Below are 17,234 nucleotides of genomic sequence, written 5' to 3'. Positions count from 1 at the left end.
TAAAACCAACCAGTTTCAAACACTGTCATCAAATGTCTTACAAGGAAGGGTCAGCTGCCAACAATAAGAAACAAACCTGACGGCTAAAATGTCCAGGAAAGTGTCTAAACTCTGGTAAAATCTGGCTAATTACTACACCAGTATTGACACTAACCTTTATCAAACACTTTCTGTATGCCAGGCACAGCACAAGCCCTTTATCTCATTTATTCCTCCATATACTGTCAAGTGGGTCCTGGGTTTAATTTCCTTTTTGGAGGATGAAACTGAGGCTCTATGGCTAATTAACCAGCCCCCGCACAACCGGCCAGGAAATGGTAAAGGCAGGAGTTTTAACCCAGAGTCCACACTCTTCATCAAACACTAACACTGAGATTCTCCCCTCCTACCTATGCTCACATGAACCTAACATCAAGATCCACATTGCATTTATCCTCACATTGGATCTGAGCACTTATTACCACAAAGCTCTTCACGTCTAACTGGAAGAGAGGCAGTGTCAGCTCCTGATCACTCTATTTCAATGAAAAAGTTCTCTGGTTGCATTCCCACCCCACCCTACGGCCTGAACTGCTTGTATCTGTCCTCTGTGTTGATTTGTCAGTTGCATGTCAGTCCATTTCCAGTATAGCTTACATGGGGCTGTAACTTCTGATAGGATAGCTATTTATCAGCTTTCCTAACCCTTTCTGCTGGCTTCTGGATACATTCCTGCTGAAGATGCTGGCACAGCTCAGCTCTGCTCGCTAAAGTCAGCCTGTGCAGTTTGGCGACAGCCCTTCTTCCCTAAGTGCTTTTTTTTGACAGGATATCAACTCTTCTAATTTATGAATTCTCTGCATCAATTATTTTTTGTTTTCTGCAAGCCAAACCAGAATGACGTAGTACTGCCCTGCACTGGAATGAGTCAACAGCCATGACTGCAGCAACACTGCTCCTTAGGCAAGAGGTGAACTTAAAGGGAACTTCCACTCTCTACTCCTTGCCTCACAAAGTTATCCCTCCTCCATCATGGCTCAACAGATTCCAGCAGCCGTCTGGCAAGGACCTTAGGTTCTGCTGAACATCCATGAGTAAGGCTGTCCCAAAGACTCCCTTTGGAAGGATCCTGTGCCACCATTCCCCTTGGCTCCCCAGCCTACGCCAGGTCCAGGGCGATGACACAGTGGGATGGCTGAAATACGAGCAAGGCCTCCTCTGCCCGCCCAGTGTTAGATCAGTCCTTCCCTACACGGGGAATGAGTGGAAAATTCCTAACTGGTGCCAAGCACATGAGCTCCTGCTTTCACTCCAAAGGGCTAAGAATAGAACTCAGTATTAACCATCCAAACTATCCTAGTGATACAGTCCAGAAATCACGAAGTCTAAGAAGGCCATCCTTTAAAATTACTGTTTACTCTATGACAGGCTTAGCTGGAAATGGACACTTGGAGAACATTCATCTAAGCCCCATTCCTGCAGCTGCGTCTTCTTAGCTACCTCTTTTATTTGGTCACACACCTCTCCTTTGCACTCCGAGTTCTCTCTCTCTTCAGCGTGGTACACCGCATTCACAGATGGAATCCAAGATGAGCTATCCCCATGACACATCCAACTCTCCCCCTCCACCTGCAGCCTAAACATACCACCTCACATCTGCTACAGTGCGGCCTACATTTCTTCTTGGACATGGCTCTCCATGCTAGGATGCACACAAACTCTCGGAGAACGCTGCCTTTCGTCCTTCCCAGCTACAGAAGCCTGGTAAAGCATACAACCTGCTACTCATTCCCTTAACTTCAAGCAACTGGATGTGTGGCTAAGCCCCAAGCAAGCCTGCCACACTCTGTTACTTTGACATGCTTGGTCAACTCAGGTGGCTGATGCTACCCCTGTGAACTTGTGGTAACAGGAAGTGAAAACGCCTCTCCTGGTTAGCATCACCCTCTGATTCTACACTTGGGCATCAGCCACCTAAGTCCCTCCTCGAATTAGAAACCAACAGAACAGCCTGTTTATTACTAAAACTGAACGTTGGGTGAATCTGAGCTCCTTTCACCCCAACTAATTCAGAAATAGCAAATTTATACAAAACAACACATATTTACTGAGTGCCTACTACGTGCCAGGCAGACACACCAGAAAGGATATTTCTGCCTTCAAGGAGCTTAATAGTCTCCTAGAGAGTCAGTAAATAAATAAGCAATTACAAAACAATGTGATACAACTCAACCGGGCAGGGCTGGCTGGGACATTTCCTGAGCCCAGAGGATGAACAAGCTGGAGGATACGAAGGGAGCACCCACACGAAGGCCAGGAGAACTGGTGACACAACACAGCCCTTGAGGCTCTTTCTAGGACCCCCTGTCACCCCAGCAGATGGGCCCTTCTCTTTCTGCCTCGGGTCTGTGATTCTCCCTGAAAGAATTCTTGACCAGCTACAAAAGGTACTGGTGACAATTTCATAAAATTCACTGTAGTTTTTATCAGCACTCTCTTCCCTACCTGATAAACAGAGGCATATAAATGTAAATTAAAAAAATATATATATGTTAGCCCAAAGACTCCCCACTAATCTCTCCTATCTTTTTAGTCTGCCCTGAAAGCAGTGCAGATCAGGAAAATTCAACCATGTGAGCGGGGCCGCTTTTCCCCCAGACTAAACAAAAGAATCACAACAGGGAGTTAAATGAGAAATCTGTAGAATTCTGGTATTTGAGGAAACATCCAGATCCTTTTTACTGGGAATTTTTGAAAATCAAAGTGACATACCTACACACGAAATTTCAAAGAAGTTAAGGAATTCTTCATTCTTCCCATAAACAATATTGCTTTTCACTCAGGGCCCCAGGAGTTCAGGTTGGAATTTAAGTCTGCTTGGTAGAACTTTGTCTTAACAGGGAAACATTTTCATTTGTAGTTCAAAATGACCAGCTGAAAGGTGATATCAATAGAACATGTAAGTCTTCAGCGTTGTTTTCATACCATCATTTGTGAATATTGCATTCATTTTCAATACTAATACTGTGAAGATTGGCCAGATTCATAATACAGCTCTGTGGAAAATTCCTTGGGGACATAGACTAACCTTTTGTTTTTCATTTCAGTTATTATGGCTTTAAGGCAGCACTGATGCCCTGCTTTGACTTAATCAATAAATATTATTTCTTCCACATATAATTAACACAGGCCACTGTATTTTTGTATCTGCTTTTCTACTCTGAAACGAAATTTAATATAGACTGGTCAAAGGGGAGTATCATTCACATTTAATATTCTCAAATACATGTCACTGTCTTCTTGTGTGGAAAATGAGCAAAGCCATATCTTGTTTTAAAAGAAATCAGAATGATTACTTAAGGGTGCTTCATTCCAGCCTTTGTCCTTGTGCATGCTGGGGAGAGCTAGTGGCTGCAAAACATCGAGCTTACCTAAGAGGCCGTAGTTAATAAGGGAATGTCATACCATACCTGGATGACTAATAAACAATTAGAAAGGACAGAGACTTATGGGGCCCAAGGAGAAGAAATGTGAATCCAAAGAAGTAATGCTAGGAAATTCTGGATCTCAGAGTAAGCAAAGGAAAGGAAAATTAGCCAGTATCATGATTTGTGATCCAAGTTTCTTGACTTGTCTGGATTCTATCATCCTCTAATCACCTTCCCAAATTTATTACTGCCAAATTATCCATGCATACCTGGGAGGAACAGTCAGGTGCCTTCTCCCAACTCCCACCCCTACCAAGAATTTAGAGAAAAGCTAAATAAGATTAGACTCTGAGATTATAATCAACACATAAAAGGTTAGGGTAGAGATATGCAAAGGAACCCCTAAAGGGGCAGGATAGGACCTAAACCAGCAAGACAAGGCCAGCTGCAGTAAAGGGAGCAAAGCAAAGTGAGCTGAGAAGAGGCAGCCAGCAGGGCAGTGACAATCGCACAGCCTTCTCGAGTGTATTTCAGGCTAGATGGGTGATGGCACATGGACACCCAGGCTCTGAGGTCTCTCAGGGCCTAAATGTCAACTTGCTGACTCAGATTCCATTCTCACCAAAGCTTCTTATAAAGCTAGATTTTGGACTCTAAAAAGAAATAACATGTTCATCAGGCTTGTCATCATTCTTTTGCTTGTCAGTTACATTTCTTCTTGTTAAGAAACAAGTTGGCATTCTAGTTTATACATCTAGTTTGTTTCTCTTAATAACTCAACGTTCCTAAGAATGATCAGCTCTGGAAGGTTGGGTAAGGACTTTCTGTACACAGAGCTGCTAGCTTGATCCTGGACCTCCTTATGTGACAGGTGAACGGACTCTTTAGGACTCATCCGAGTGTCCCAGTGGCCTTCCTGGGTCAAACCTTTCCTTTCAAAATACCTTTAGAATGAGTCTTTCTCAGATTGCCTCTCTGCTCAAAATCCCAAGATGGATCCCTACTTCTTATTAACTCAAGTTAAAAAACGTGGGTCTGGCTTTTGGCCTGGATAATATTTCCCCACAATCTCTATGTCCTCAGATTTCCCACTGTGCTTATTCTCATCTTTCATCAGACTAGGCTAAAACCCCTTTACTCATGCATTCCCTGCTTCAAATTCTATTCCTTCTCCTCACTGGTTCATTAAAACTCCACCCCATTCTTTAAAGTGCAATTCATGTTTGATTTTTTCCAAGAAACCTTGCCAATGATTCCAACACAGATTTCTCCTTTCACTAGATTCCAGAAACAGGTATGGCCAGTACCACATAACTTTCACATAACTATTCTCCAGTCTTGTACTAATGTTTTAAGCCTCTATATGTGTTATTGTTGCCTACCTCACTTGCAATTTCTCTGGAAAAGACGGAAGTACAACCAAATGAACAATTGGTAAACTCCACAGGGTAAGCTGTGCCTTTTAAGAATTCTTTGATAGTCCCATAACTGAGCACAGAGTAAACCACCAATAAATATTGTCAATGAACAGGTGTTTTATAAGTTGAAAATACATAAGCACGATCAGCTTTTAAAAACCATTTGTTCATTTAACACATTTTTATTCATTTTATACTCTAGGCAAGAATCTATAGTTTCTCCCAATAAATTAATGCTAAAGAAGCATCTTCAGATTTATATTTCTCAGCCTCATCTCTGAAACCGAGTACGTAAAAAGTATCTTTAATTGTCCCACCACTCTTTTCAGAACATCTTTAGCTGCACTATGATCAAACTGTTAAAAAAAATTTTGTTTCTCAAAATTAAGTTTTTTATTTTGTATCCATATCAAGTTCTGAGGGAATGTTTCTTTTTTTAAGGTTTATTAAGCTGGGCTAAAGTAACCAGAAACAACTTCATCAACAATTTTATTAGGCCTCTTTCAATGCTGATGCTGGGATTGTTAGCGCCAATTAACAGACTGAAGGATTTTATGGTGGGATTTAAAGGAGTACTGATTTCCAGAGTTGGAGATTGGAGTGGAATCCCAGTATACTCCTAGTCTACAATGCCTGGCCCAATAGGTAACTACTGAAGAAACAAGTGATTCTGGCATACTGCCTGTGAAGTTATCCTGAAAAGCAGGCAACTAAATAAAACAATGACTTTTTTAATTTAACAAAGGAAAGCCCTCAATTCCTAAAACGAGCACCTACGAACAGATATTTACAAAACCTCCAATGTGAATGCTATTCTAAAATAGTGGAAATGGGTGTAAACACAAGGAGAAAGTTGACAGATGCAGTGTAAGTTTTTAAGTTTTCCTCAGTAGAGAATAATTTGTATTAAGTTTGAAGTTTCAAAGCTAAAACATTTGCAAGTTACTTAAACATCACACTACCAAAGAGATGAAATAACATTTAATTATCTTCCAAAGTCTCCAAATTAAAGAATGACGCAGGGATAATTATTTTTATGGACTTGATTTGGAAAAAAAAAAGGAGGACATATTCACTTTAAAATATATTTTCTCAAAAAAGGCCTGCCTATTACAGCTTCTATTTCTAAAACTTTTGTACCAGGGCTTAGGAATATGAACACTATAATATTGTTGTACATGTAGCAAATCCTTCCCTTTTCTTACAACTAGTGTTACAAAACTTTCTTCAACACCCCTTTGCAACTTCTTCTCTGGAAAAAGGGCTTAATCACTTCAATGTTGGATTGCAAACAACGGAGTGCAAATGTTTTCTATTTCAGTTGGTTAAAAGAACATAAATGTGTACATAAATATTTTAGTTCATATGGTAGCAAAAGCCAAACCCACTGAAATAGTTAATTTCGATTGGAACAAAAGAACCAGGTGACTTTTAAGACATCAGTTAAATTTTCCTAGGTAGTATGTAACCCGACATGAGGTCAAAGTCCATAAACAGAACTGATAACTAAGATGTTCCCAAGTGACCCCCTTATAATGAGTTTTATATTAAGCCATATATTTTCCTTCACTTGGTCACATACTATACCTCAAGCTATCTATGTAGCTGACACCCACATGTGTAGAAAGAGGCAATTTCAACCCCTTGTTAAATCCCATTTCATGCATCTTTGAGAAATCCAATGTGTGTGATAATAAAGTGTATCACAGAGACAAGATTTCTTGCCAATGTATTTCTAGTGAAAATTAAAAGTGAACTTAAAAGTATATCCTAATCCCTCTGCAGGCTCACAGGCAAATGTCAAAAGCAAAGAAAGGCTTTGTGTTGGAATTGTCAAACAGTTCTTCTATTCTCAGTTCCCTGGCTGTGAATTTTCCTTCCAGTGAAGATGTGAACACACTCAGACTCACTGGCTTGTTAAGTTTCCACCTCTATGTTATTCACCCCTCTGTGATGCAACAAAGTACAGAGAGAATGACTGCACTGGTGCTTCTTCTCTGACCTTAAGAATATAAATTACAAGGATGGATGCTGTTTGTAAAAAAAAAAGAGTGGTAAACTTTCAAAGTTAGCAGGTGGCCAAGAGAAACATGTCTAGCTAATGGAAATTCCCCACTGGTAGGTCTTAGGTTTCACAGGTACATTAAAATGCATTAAGGATATTCCAAGGATTTCTTGGCAGTTTGGATTTTGAGATGTTTGAGCAGAGCCCTACTGTTTCAGGAAAATGCAACAGTTTCATCTGAGACTGCAGGAATACAGAATTATGTAAGGCACTGCAGAGTATGTGAGACCAAATGTTTCTGTGAACATCACTCACGATTCAGCCTCCTGCTCACCAACAAAGCGCACACACATGCCAGGGGAGAGGGACAGAGTGGCTGGCTCAGGCTTTCTCTCTGCCCTTTCGAAGGAGGAGGGGGAAGAAGAGGGAGAGGGAAGGCAAAGTACCGTCTTGTCCAGGCACTGAAGGCAGTTATAAGGCTTGCAGCAGCAGTGGCCCATCCCGGCAGGCTGGCTGGCGAGGGGACCTCCTTCATTCAACGTGTCAGCAGTAATTCCTAAGGCGAGGTAATGACTCAAACGAAAGGGGCGCGCCACCAGGAGCTGTCACAACTTCCATGTGGTCCCCTCGGCTACCTTATTTCTCCTAATAACTTCAGGAATCCAGGAGCCACAGGAACGAGAGGAGGAGGAGCGCAGAGCAGCAGGCAGCGTTAGGATCCTGCTGCGGGGAGGGGGAGGGCGGGAGCCGGGAAGGGAGGGGCCGGGCGGAGGGAGGGTCACTTTGCCACTGGAATCCTCAGAGTGAGGCAAATCAATAGTCGCATAAAAATCGAGCATTTACCAGTGCCACCTCCCTAAGAGGACAGCCAGCCTGCTGTCAGCAGGGAGCCGTGCCGCTCCCAGCCCTCCCCGAGCGAGCGCGGATGCGCCTCTGCGCGACGCACACACGGCTGGAGAGGGACGCAGGAACACAAAAGAAGATCCCCGTCTTCAAGGGATACTCTGGGCTGAGGACTATGGAGGGGGCTGAGAGAGACCTCGCTCTGCTCAAACACTGGCTTTCTAGTTTCCTGAGAAGGAAAAATATCTATAGACGTGATGGATATGGCCTTTCCTTCCATAAATTCCTCCTTTCAGGGTACTGGTTGCCTATGGGGACCACCAACTGCTCATTTTCAGATTTATGTGCCATGAACAATTTTTGTCTTGTTTGGTGAAATATTTATATTTGAAATATAATTATAAATATTTTATAAAATATTTATTTTATAATATAATAAATATATATGAATAATTATAAATAAATTATAAATATACACAAACCATTTAAGTGGCTTAACTAATTAAAGTTGAGGTTTGGGGCAGATATTTCTCCTAGGCATATTAGCATAAAAACCTTAGAGGACTTAATCTTTTTTGCACAATTTGTAATTTTTCAAACAGTTAAAAATCAAAAAGGGAAGGGAATAGGGGGCAAAAGTTTTTTTCAAAAGAGACTTGGTATTTAAAAATATATTTATGCAATCCTGAAAGTAAAAGATGTAAATATTTATAAGATTAACTTTATATTTCCTGATATCTCAAAGGAGAAATCCTGAAATGTATCATCTTCAGAATTATACAATTACATCTTTCTCCACAAAATTTGCCTAAGACTATAAACAGACAATAGTTGTTAAAATTAGATAATTTTACTAACTTGAGATTTTCGAAGCAGATTTTAATTAAGTAACACTGGCCATTTAGATTTGCTTGTAGAGAGGATAACGGTATTTGGTGATCAGATAAGAACAGACTGGAATGTTTGCCCTAAACTTGAAAGAATAAGTTCAAATCTTTCTTTAAAGCTAATAGGTCAATTAGTTTAATTCTTTAAGAAGGCAATATGGCTGTACTTACCAAAATTTTATTTTATTTATTCAAATTCAATTTCTATCAAAATTTTAAATATACACTTTGACCCAACATTTCCACTTCTATCCTACAATAATCTTCACATAAATATGCAAAGGTGTATGCATAAGGATCCTCAATTAAGCATTGTTTGTAACAGCATAAAAGTGGAAAATATCCAGATATCCAACACCTGTCCACTGTATGGAAAGATGATATACTGTTGAGTGAGAAAATAAACTTTGATAAAACACAAAGCAAAACTATACACATATATATATTTGTATATTTCTAGAATAAAGCTTTTGCAAAAATACACACTGTTCATATCAGGGCAGCTGACTCGTGGGGAATAGGAAATAGAGGTGAGGGAGCATATTTCCACTTTTTATTCTCTTGACAGCACGTATTATTTTTATTGTTTTAAAACGAAGTGTACCAGGGGAAGGCAGCCACCACGGCCTGGGCTCTGTGACGTCGGGAGGTGCAAAGCTGCCTCTCTCTCACAAAGCTCCCTCCTTGGCAGGGAGCTTGGGCCGACCTCCCAGAGGGAGAGAAGCTCATAGTACCTTGAGCTGGAACCTGGGCTGAGAGCTGTTCCTGGGACTTTTGAAACCTTGGAAGAAAAGCTTTATATTGCAAGAAGCGGTGCCTTGGTACAACCACATTCACAGCTGCTTTGTTCACAATAGCCAAAAGGTGGAAGCAACTCAAGTGTCCATCGACGGATGAATGGATAAACAAAATGTGGTACATCCATACAATGGAATATTATTTAGCCTTAAAAAAGAAGGAAATTCTGACACATGCTACTACAGTACATGGATGAACCTTGAGGATATTATGATAAGTGAAATAAGCCAGTCACAAAAAGACAAATGCTACGTGATTCCACTAATACGAAGTACCTAGAGTAGCCAAATTAATAGAGACAGAAAGCAAATAGTGGTTGCCAGGGACTGGGGGAGTGTGGGAGTGGGGAATTGTTGTTTAATGGCTATAGAGTTTCAGTTTTGCAAGATAAAAAGAATTCTAGAGATTGGTTGCACGTAATGTGAATATAGTGAATGTCACTGAACCGTACACTTAAACGGTTGAAATGGTAAATTTTATGTCATGTCCATTTTACCGCAATTTAAGATTTAACAAGTGGTGTCTTGCATTCACCTGGAGGCAGCAGTTCTTGCACAACAGGTATCTGATCAAGTCAAGATAGAGCAAAGCCCCTATTGTGGAAGGGCCAAGGGGAATGGGGAGGCTCCAAGAAGCTAAACTTCTCCCTCTGGTGATGTAAAGCTTTCCTTGGGCAGAATTATCTTTGTGCACCTTAGGAAACTGTTTCTTTGCAAATGAAGATCTAGGTTGCACCGTACTGGAAAAATCACTGCTTGTTCTCAGGCCACCCATGAGAGCGCTCACCCAGGCAGGAGCCCACGGGAGACCAGGGAGAGACTGGGGAGGCCACACAAAGAACGATGGGACTCAGCTTCTCCTGTGCACAGAGGGCACTAAAGGGCACGGGCCTGGGGTGGCTCAGTCCATCCTACACGGCATTGCTGAAATTGCACACATGGTAAGATTACTCAGAGCAAGTAACCCAGATTTTGAGAAATGCACCAATGTCCTGGAGTTGTGCATGTTTGTTTTCTGTATAAGTTAAAAAACTTCAAACATACTCAAGAACAGAGGGATAAATACAAAGGACCTTCATATACCCATTTCCACTTTCAACAGTTATCAAGATTTTGGCACATTTGTTTTATCTATCCCTTTTTTACTTTTTTCCATATATCCATCACCCAGATTCAGCAGTTATCAAGATTTTGTCACTTTATTTTCACTTGTCCCATTTCTTTTTTTCTTTGTTAAAGTATTTTAAAGCAAAGCCCTACATACTTTAGTATGCATCATTGAAAATTATGAACATTTTTACATAACCACGATGCCATTAAAACACCAAACAAAATTGACAATATATCCTTGGCATCTAATACCTAGTTCATAACCAAAGTTTCCTGGTTTCTAAAAGAAAATTATTTTACAGTTGATTTTCTTGAATCAGGAGCCAAACTAGGTCCACATATTACATTAGGGGGTAAGTCTCTCAGGCCTCTCTTATCAACAGCGGTCCCCATCCCTCCTCTTCCTTTCTCTTCCATGCCATTGACTTGTTCAGGAACTGGGTTGGTTGGCTTGTAGTACGTCCCACATTTTGGATTTGCCTCTTTCCTTCCTTGTGATGTCATTTCACTTGTTCCTACATCCCTGAAAATGAAATTTAGTTCTTAAGGCTGGCTGAGATTCTGGCTCAATTTATTTGGGCAATAATAGCCCAGCTGTGATGCTGTGAGCATCATATTGCATCCCATCAGGAAGCACACAATGTCTGGGAGTTCCATTTTTAGTGAAGCAATAGAAGATTAGATGTGACAACTTCATCTCCTCCATTGTAAAGTTCCCCATCAACCTTTCATCTCAAGGTTCATTGGTTAATGACTATTACCTGAATTAATTATTTCATTGGGAATTACAACACGATATTCTGATTCTATCGTCCTTTTGCATTTATTAGCTGGAATTTTTGTATAAGAAATGAATTTTTCATCATCAACTAGGATGATTTCAATTCCCCACAATACAGTTGGTACAGGAAAGATAGGATAAATACTTAATCCTTTTCTTTTAAGTGCCAATTTTCTGAATGGAGACTTGGTGTTGCAATGGTACCCAATGAGGTTGTTTGCTTTCTCTCACTTTTTCAAAACAGCCTTATAAACTCATGTTTTTATGTTAATGTACACAGTGCATTTTAATCAACTGAATTCACTATCCTCTTTAGACGCTCAGTTTATCTCATCTCTGGCCAATGGGAGCACCTTCTTGTTGGTCCCTGTGTCCCTTTGACACAACTCCTTAGGCTACATTCCTTCCTTTCTGACACAACACAGTATCCTAGTCCCATCGTGGATATTTGTTGTCTTTTGAGGGCCACCTGGCAGGAGTGAGATTTCCTTGAAGGAAGTGATCCTTCTCACAGATCAAAGGTCCTTGGAAGAGGTCACTGAAGAAATCAGGATGGGGCCTTAGGATGGGGTGAGAAAGTAACAGCTCCTTCTTTTGGGGCCTTTAAAAGCAGGAAAATGCTCAATGAAACTCACTTCGAGGGAAATAAACTGGACTCTAAAATGCGGTGGCAAGCCAAGGGCTAGGTAGGGAGGTACCTCTCGTAAAAATTTTCTAAGGAGTCCCCAAAGTACTTGAATATCTGAAAAAAGACTGAACTACTTGAAGACATATAGAATGGAGATTTAGATTTGGCATAAAAGGAAGCTGGGACCTCACTGTCTGATGAAATCTGGGACATTTTGGTTCCTAATATTTAAAAAAGTTTGAGGGGCTGGCCCGGTGGCGTAGAGGTTAAGTTCATACGCTCCACTTCAGTGGCCTGGGGTTCACAGGTTCAGATCCTGGGTGCGGACCTATGCACTGCTTGTCAAGCCATGCTGTGGCAGGTGTCCCACATATGAAGTAGAAGAAGATGGGCACAGATGTTAGCCCAGGGCTAATCTTACTCACCAAAAAAAAAAAAAAAAAAAAGTTTGAGGTGGTTTTTATTTCTGGCATATTTCTTGCATTGGAGTAGGAATGAGCATTTAGAAAAGTTATATGAAGATCTATTGGTATACCTCTTCAGAGAAAAGCTTATAAACACTCTATGTTTTGGAGCAATAACTAATAATGAACATTAACTGGTCATTAACAGATGCCAGGCACTGTGCTTAGGGCTTGCATGCAATATCTTATGTGACTCTTAAAAAACAAGTGAAATAAATCCTATTATCATCTCCATTTTGCAGATGAGAAAACTGGGGTTCAGAGATTACACAACCTGTTAAGTGTACAGAAAGCCAGGAAATGATCGAGTAGAGTCTTGAACTCAGATCAGACTTGAAAGCTTATGACCTTAGCCACAGTGCTTTATCAATTGCATTGCAATTGTTGAGGCTTTTTATTTGCAAGGCTTATAGAATTGTAAGTTTGTGTTATAACCTGGATAAGGGACCTGAGCATGTGAAAATATAAAAGGGAATTCAGACATATTTATCAAACTGCCCCACATTTTCAGAACTTGGAACAAGAGCCTCTACTGCAGTGTTTTTTAATTTTTTTCTTAAGTACATTCACAAACCAATGCACAAATAACTTTAAATTGACACGGTAGAAACCATGTGTACAAGCTAATGTTAAAATGTTCAATTTTATGGTTTCATTGTCTTCCTTAAACTTGGAATTCCTCACCCATCCCCTACCCCCAGCACCCCTGTCAGACTCATGTCTCCTCCTGCTCAAACTCGACTCCCCAGTCCCAGTCAGCACCACTTCACCTCCTCTGCCTGATCCTCCCATTTGGAGTGAATTTTCTCCTTCTCTGTGATTTCATGTCATTCTGTATAGTTGCTCTTGCTAATGACATTCTGCTTCATGTAATAGTAATTGTTTACATTTGTCTTCCCCAAAATATCATGGCCTCTTTGCTATGCCGTCTTCACATTCACACCCACAACACTAGCAATCTGCCTTGAGAGTAAGTCTCAATGACCGTTTCCCCAAGTGATGCGGGATGGGACCTCGGAGGAGTGGACCTAAGGGAAGGGGCTTCGTGGCAGAGGCATTTTGGTGTTTAGTGCAGTTTGTGAGCCATGGGGCCATTTGCAGGAGATCAGAGATAACAATTGTATCTCTGTTTCACTATTTATTTCAAAAGAAAACGATGAAAAATGATCATGAAAGAGCCTCTTACAAATTGTCAAGGCAACCATCTGTTTATTTTGGTTCCACCGTCCAGGCCCCTCCTTTTTCCACGCATCTAAAATACGAGCTGGAGCTTCAGCACTGGATTTTAGCAAAGAGGATCGCCAGGAAAATATGCATAGCTTTTACCAAACACAATCCATCTAGAGATTTTAATGGGTAAGAACGGACTGGAAAGGAAAAATACCAAACAGAAATATTTAAACTGGACGAGATTGGTGGTTATGATGATCTGCATACAGACAATAGATGTTGTGAAATATCTTTGATGTAATAGCCAGGATTTAGAATTTAAGGGAATTATAAAAAAGAAACAAATGGCATATGCACTATTCTGTTCTCAGATACTTGTCAAAAGAGAACTATAAAAATGTCACTTTTCTGCAAATATCCAAGTAGGAAGGTTGCTACTTATGTAGGACAGTCTTTTTTTCTAGTCTGTTAGTCTTTGAAAGTACCTTTATTTCTTTTCCTTTTAAGTCAGTGACTAGGATGATTGCAGGAGAGGTATCATCTTTGTTTCTGCATTATATTCAGGAGAGTTGACTACTCTCATAAGAGAAGTCAAATTCAAAGTGATCTCTACTAGCTGGATGAATAGGTTGGACAAGATTAGATAACTGACAAGTAGAGTCAGATACAGAGAAGGGAAGCAGCTGGCAAAACTCCAAAGTGCATCTGTCTATTTGACATACACCAGATGAGAGGGAAGATCACAGTGGACCATAAGCTGAATATCAATCAACAATGTGGCTGCCATTATAAAGAACGGATGAAAGGATGTGGCCAATCCTTACTATACTGTGATGAAGCAGTGGTCTCCCCAAAACAGACTGGGATCACTGTAGAAATGGGAGAACGTGTCACTGATCTCAGCATATGGTTTCTCACCTTTGGGAAGACTAGCCCCCAACTCCTCAGCCAGGTTAAGTTTCTCCCAGAAACCTCTACTCCTTCTTTGTAGCATTTCTTACCATGGCAATGAAATAGTTATCTGATCTGTTTCTTTAATATCTGTCTTCCTACTAGGTCACCAGCTCCATGAGAGCGGTGACCACATCTGCCTGTAAGGATTCAACTGTATCCTTATCACTTAGCACAGTACCAGGCACGCAGTAAGTACCAGTTGGATAAATACATTAAAGACTGAGTGGCGGGGCTGGCCTGGTGGCGTAGTGGTTAAGTTCATGTGCTCCGCTTCAGCGGCCCGGGGTTTGCAGGTTTGGATCCCTGGCACAGACCTATGCATCGCTTATCGCTTATGCAAGCCATCTGTGGCAGGCGTCCCACATATAAAGTAGAGGAGGATAGGCACGGATGTTAGCCCAGGGCTAATCTTCCTCAGCAAAAAGAGGAGGATTGGCAATGGATGTTAGCTCAGGGCTAATCTTCCTCACCAAAAAAAAAGACTGAGTGGACTTACCCTGGTTAAAGCTGAAGAACTACAGGACACAGAGACTCTACTAATATGCAACAACACAGATGTTGCTCTAACATCTGGAAGGTGTTTAAAACCCCTGAACAACAGTAATCCTTGGTGCCAATTGCAAAGATATTGTCAAACAAAGATGGAGAAAGTGCTTTGATATTCACCTGGACTTTTCTTTTGATTTGGAGCTTGGAAGAAGTACAAGATTTTAAGGGCATACCTTTCCATCATTACCTTTATGACATAAGAATGGAAGAAAGCTGACTCTCACAACCACCTTCCCATTTTTCTCTCTCTTTTTCTCTTTTTCCACTGATGATAAGACCCTGGCCATCTATCTGTGTGGGTCTATCACTAAACAACATTGTGAGCAATGCTCACTCTAAACTGCCACATGTCCTCAAACCAACGATTCTATATAGCCTTTATTCTGCAGCACATACCCAGATTGCCAAATATGCTATCACATCAGGGAAGAAAATGGCAGGTGTCCCACAACTAGTGATTACATCTGATGTTTGCAAAAAGTCTACATTTACAGTGAAGGTGACCATAGTTCTTTGAAAATAATATAATGAACTATAATCTTACATATAATCCACCAGCAAATCCTGTCCGCTCTACCTTAAAAATAGATCAAGAATCTGATGACCTCTATACCTCTGCTATAAGTAGCCTGGTCCAAGCTGCCATCATATTTCACTTGGATTATGGCAACATCCTCCCAATTGATGTTCCTGTATGTACCCTTGCCCCTACCTCCAATCTATTCTCAACAAATTGGACTGTGAGAAATTTTAGAAATAAAAGTCAGAGTATGTTTCTCCCCTATCCTCTATCCTCCAATGCCTTCTCTTCTTACTCAGAATGAAAACCAAAGTGCTTTCAATGGCCCTTGGTACTTCACCTCCTGTTACCTCTCTGATCTCATTATCTAGTGCTCTCCTCATCATCTACCACATTCCAGTTATGCTGGCCTTCTTGCTGTGTTTCCAACATGTCAAGTATTTTCTCCTCTCAGACATTTTGTTCCCACTGATTCTTGTGCCTGGAATACCCTTTCTCCAGATATCCACACCTTGTTTCCTAACCACTGTCACCTTATCAGTAAGCCCTCCCATAATACCTATGTAAATTTATAGCAGACCCTCACTTACCCCAGTACTCCCTATCCCTTTTTCCTGATTTTTAACTCTCCAAATTACTTACCATAACTTGCTTGTTTGTTTGTTGTTTATCTCCTCCTACTAGCATGCACTCCCACTGTAGTGTGGGGTTCTGATGGCTCTTTTGCATTCTCCACTTTGAACAGTGCCTAGCACAAGGTAGTACCGAATAAATATTTTTTGGGTTAATGAATAAATGAATGAAAACCAAAAACTAGCTCAGGTCAAAGAGAAAAGATGAAAGGTACAAATAAATATCTTAAAGAAAAAGGAGGGATATTCTACAGATACAGTAGAGATTAAAAAAGAAAAAGAAGGAAGATAATGGAATATACCTAAGTCCACATCTCCAAACATTTCTTCAAAATCAATAAATAATAACAAGAAGAAAAAAATTGTCAGCATAAGTTAAGGATATAGAATGCCTAAATTCAAAATTATCATAAGTAAAATACAAAACCCACCAAACTTCAGAAAGCAATCTCTCATACTCTTGCCCTTTCGTAAGACTTTTCCCTGAGGAAGAATGAGGTAAGAAAAACTGCAGGAAAAAGAAAAGAGCAGGGCTAGTTAGTTCACTCTAAGTAAGAAAGTCCTACAAAAGTCTCCTGGGAGAGCCACATGCGGTCTAACATGAAGGAACTTAAAGGTATGTGTGACCTGAAGTGGCAGTATTTGAAATGAAGAGCTTCTGGGGAAGAAAAAAGGCAAAAAGGAAAGAAGCAGCACCCTATGGCAACTGGGTGGTGAAGGGAAAAGGAAAAAAGGGGGAAATTTAGGGTCCTACAAGACAAAAGAGTACCAAAAAAATCAGAGGACACAATCCCTGGCTCTACTCACCCACCAAATCCACTAAAGAATCTGGACCTGGCTACACTGACAGAAGAAGGCACCAAGCAGGAATCTTAAAATCAGTGCAAGACTACAAAAATGAACAGAAAAAATGCATAAACAGAAACAGAGTTTTTACAAAGACTCAGAAAATAAGATCCAACACACCTCAACTGATGAAAATTGCCTCCAAGAAAACAACCATGGAGCAGAAGAAAGTTATAAAAGAACACTCAAAACTGAATTAAATACACTAAAAGTAGCATTTGGA

The 17,234-nt window shown here is 40.6% G+C and overlaps 1 protein-coding gene across 3 annotated transcripts in view; it reads right to left on the bottom strand.

The window, feature by feature from the left end:
• The window catches only part of MTUS2 (microtubule associated scaffold protein 2), a 411,904-nt gene that overhangs the window by 62,216 nt on the left and 332,454 nt on the right, over positions 1-17,234 (bottom strand). Inside the window, exon 1 of one of the 3 annotated variants that reach the window (XM_058547943.1) lies at positions 7,277-7,483. The exons of the other annotated variants lie outside the window; for them this stretch is intronic. Coding sequence (XP_058403926.1) covers positions 7,277-7,330 — 54 coding nt within the window. The 5' untranslated portion in view covers positions 7,331-7,483. Of the gene's footprint in view, positions 1-7,276; positions 7,484-17,234 lie in introns of those variants that run through there. 3 annotated transcript variants of the gene reach the window in all.

Source organism: Diceros bicornis, chromosome 9 (assembly GCF_020826845.1).
Source record: "Diceros bicornis minor isolate mBicDic1 chromosome 9, mDicBic1.mat.cur, whole genome shotgun sequence".
Taxonomy (NCBI): domain Eukaryota; kingdom Metazoa; phylum Chordata; class Mammalia; order Perissodactyla; family Rhinocerotidae; genus Diceros; species Diceros bicornis.
Note: the sequence above shows the minus strand (reverse complement) of the source record. Positions and strands in the feature narration are given on the sequence as shown.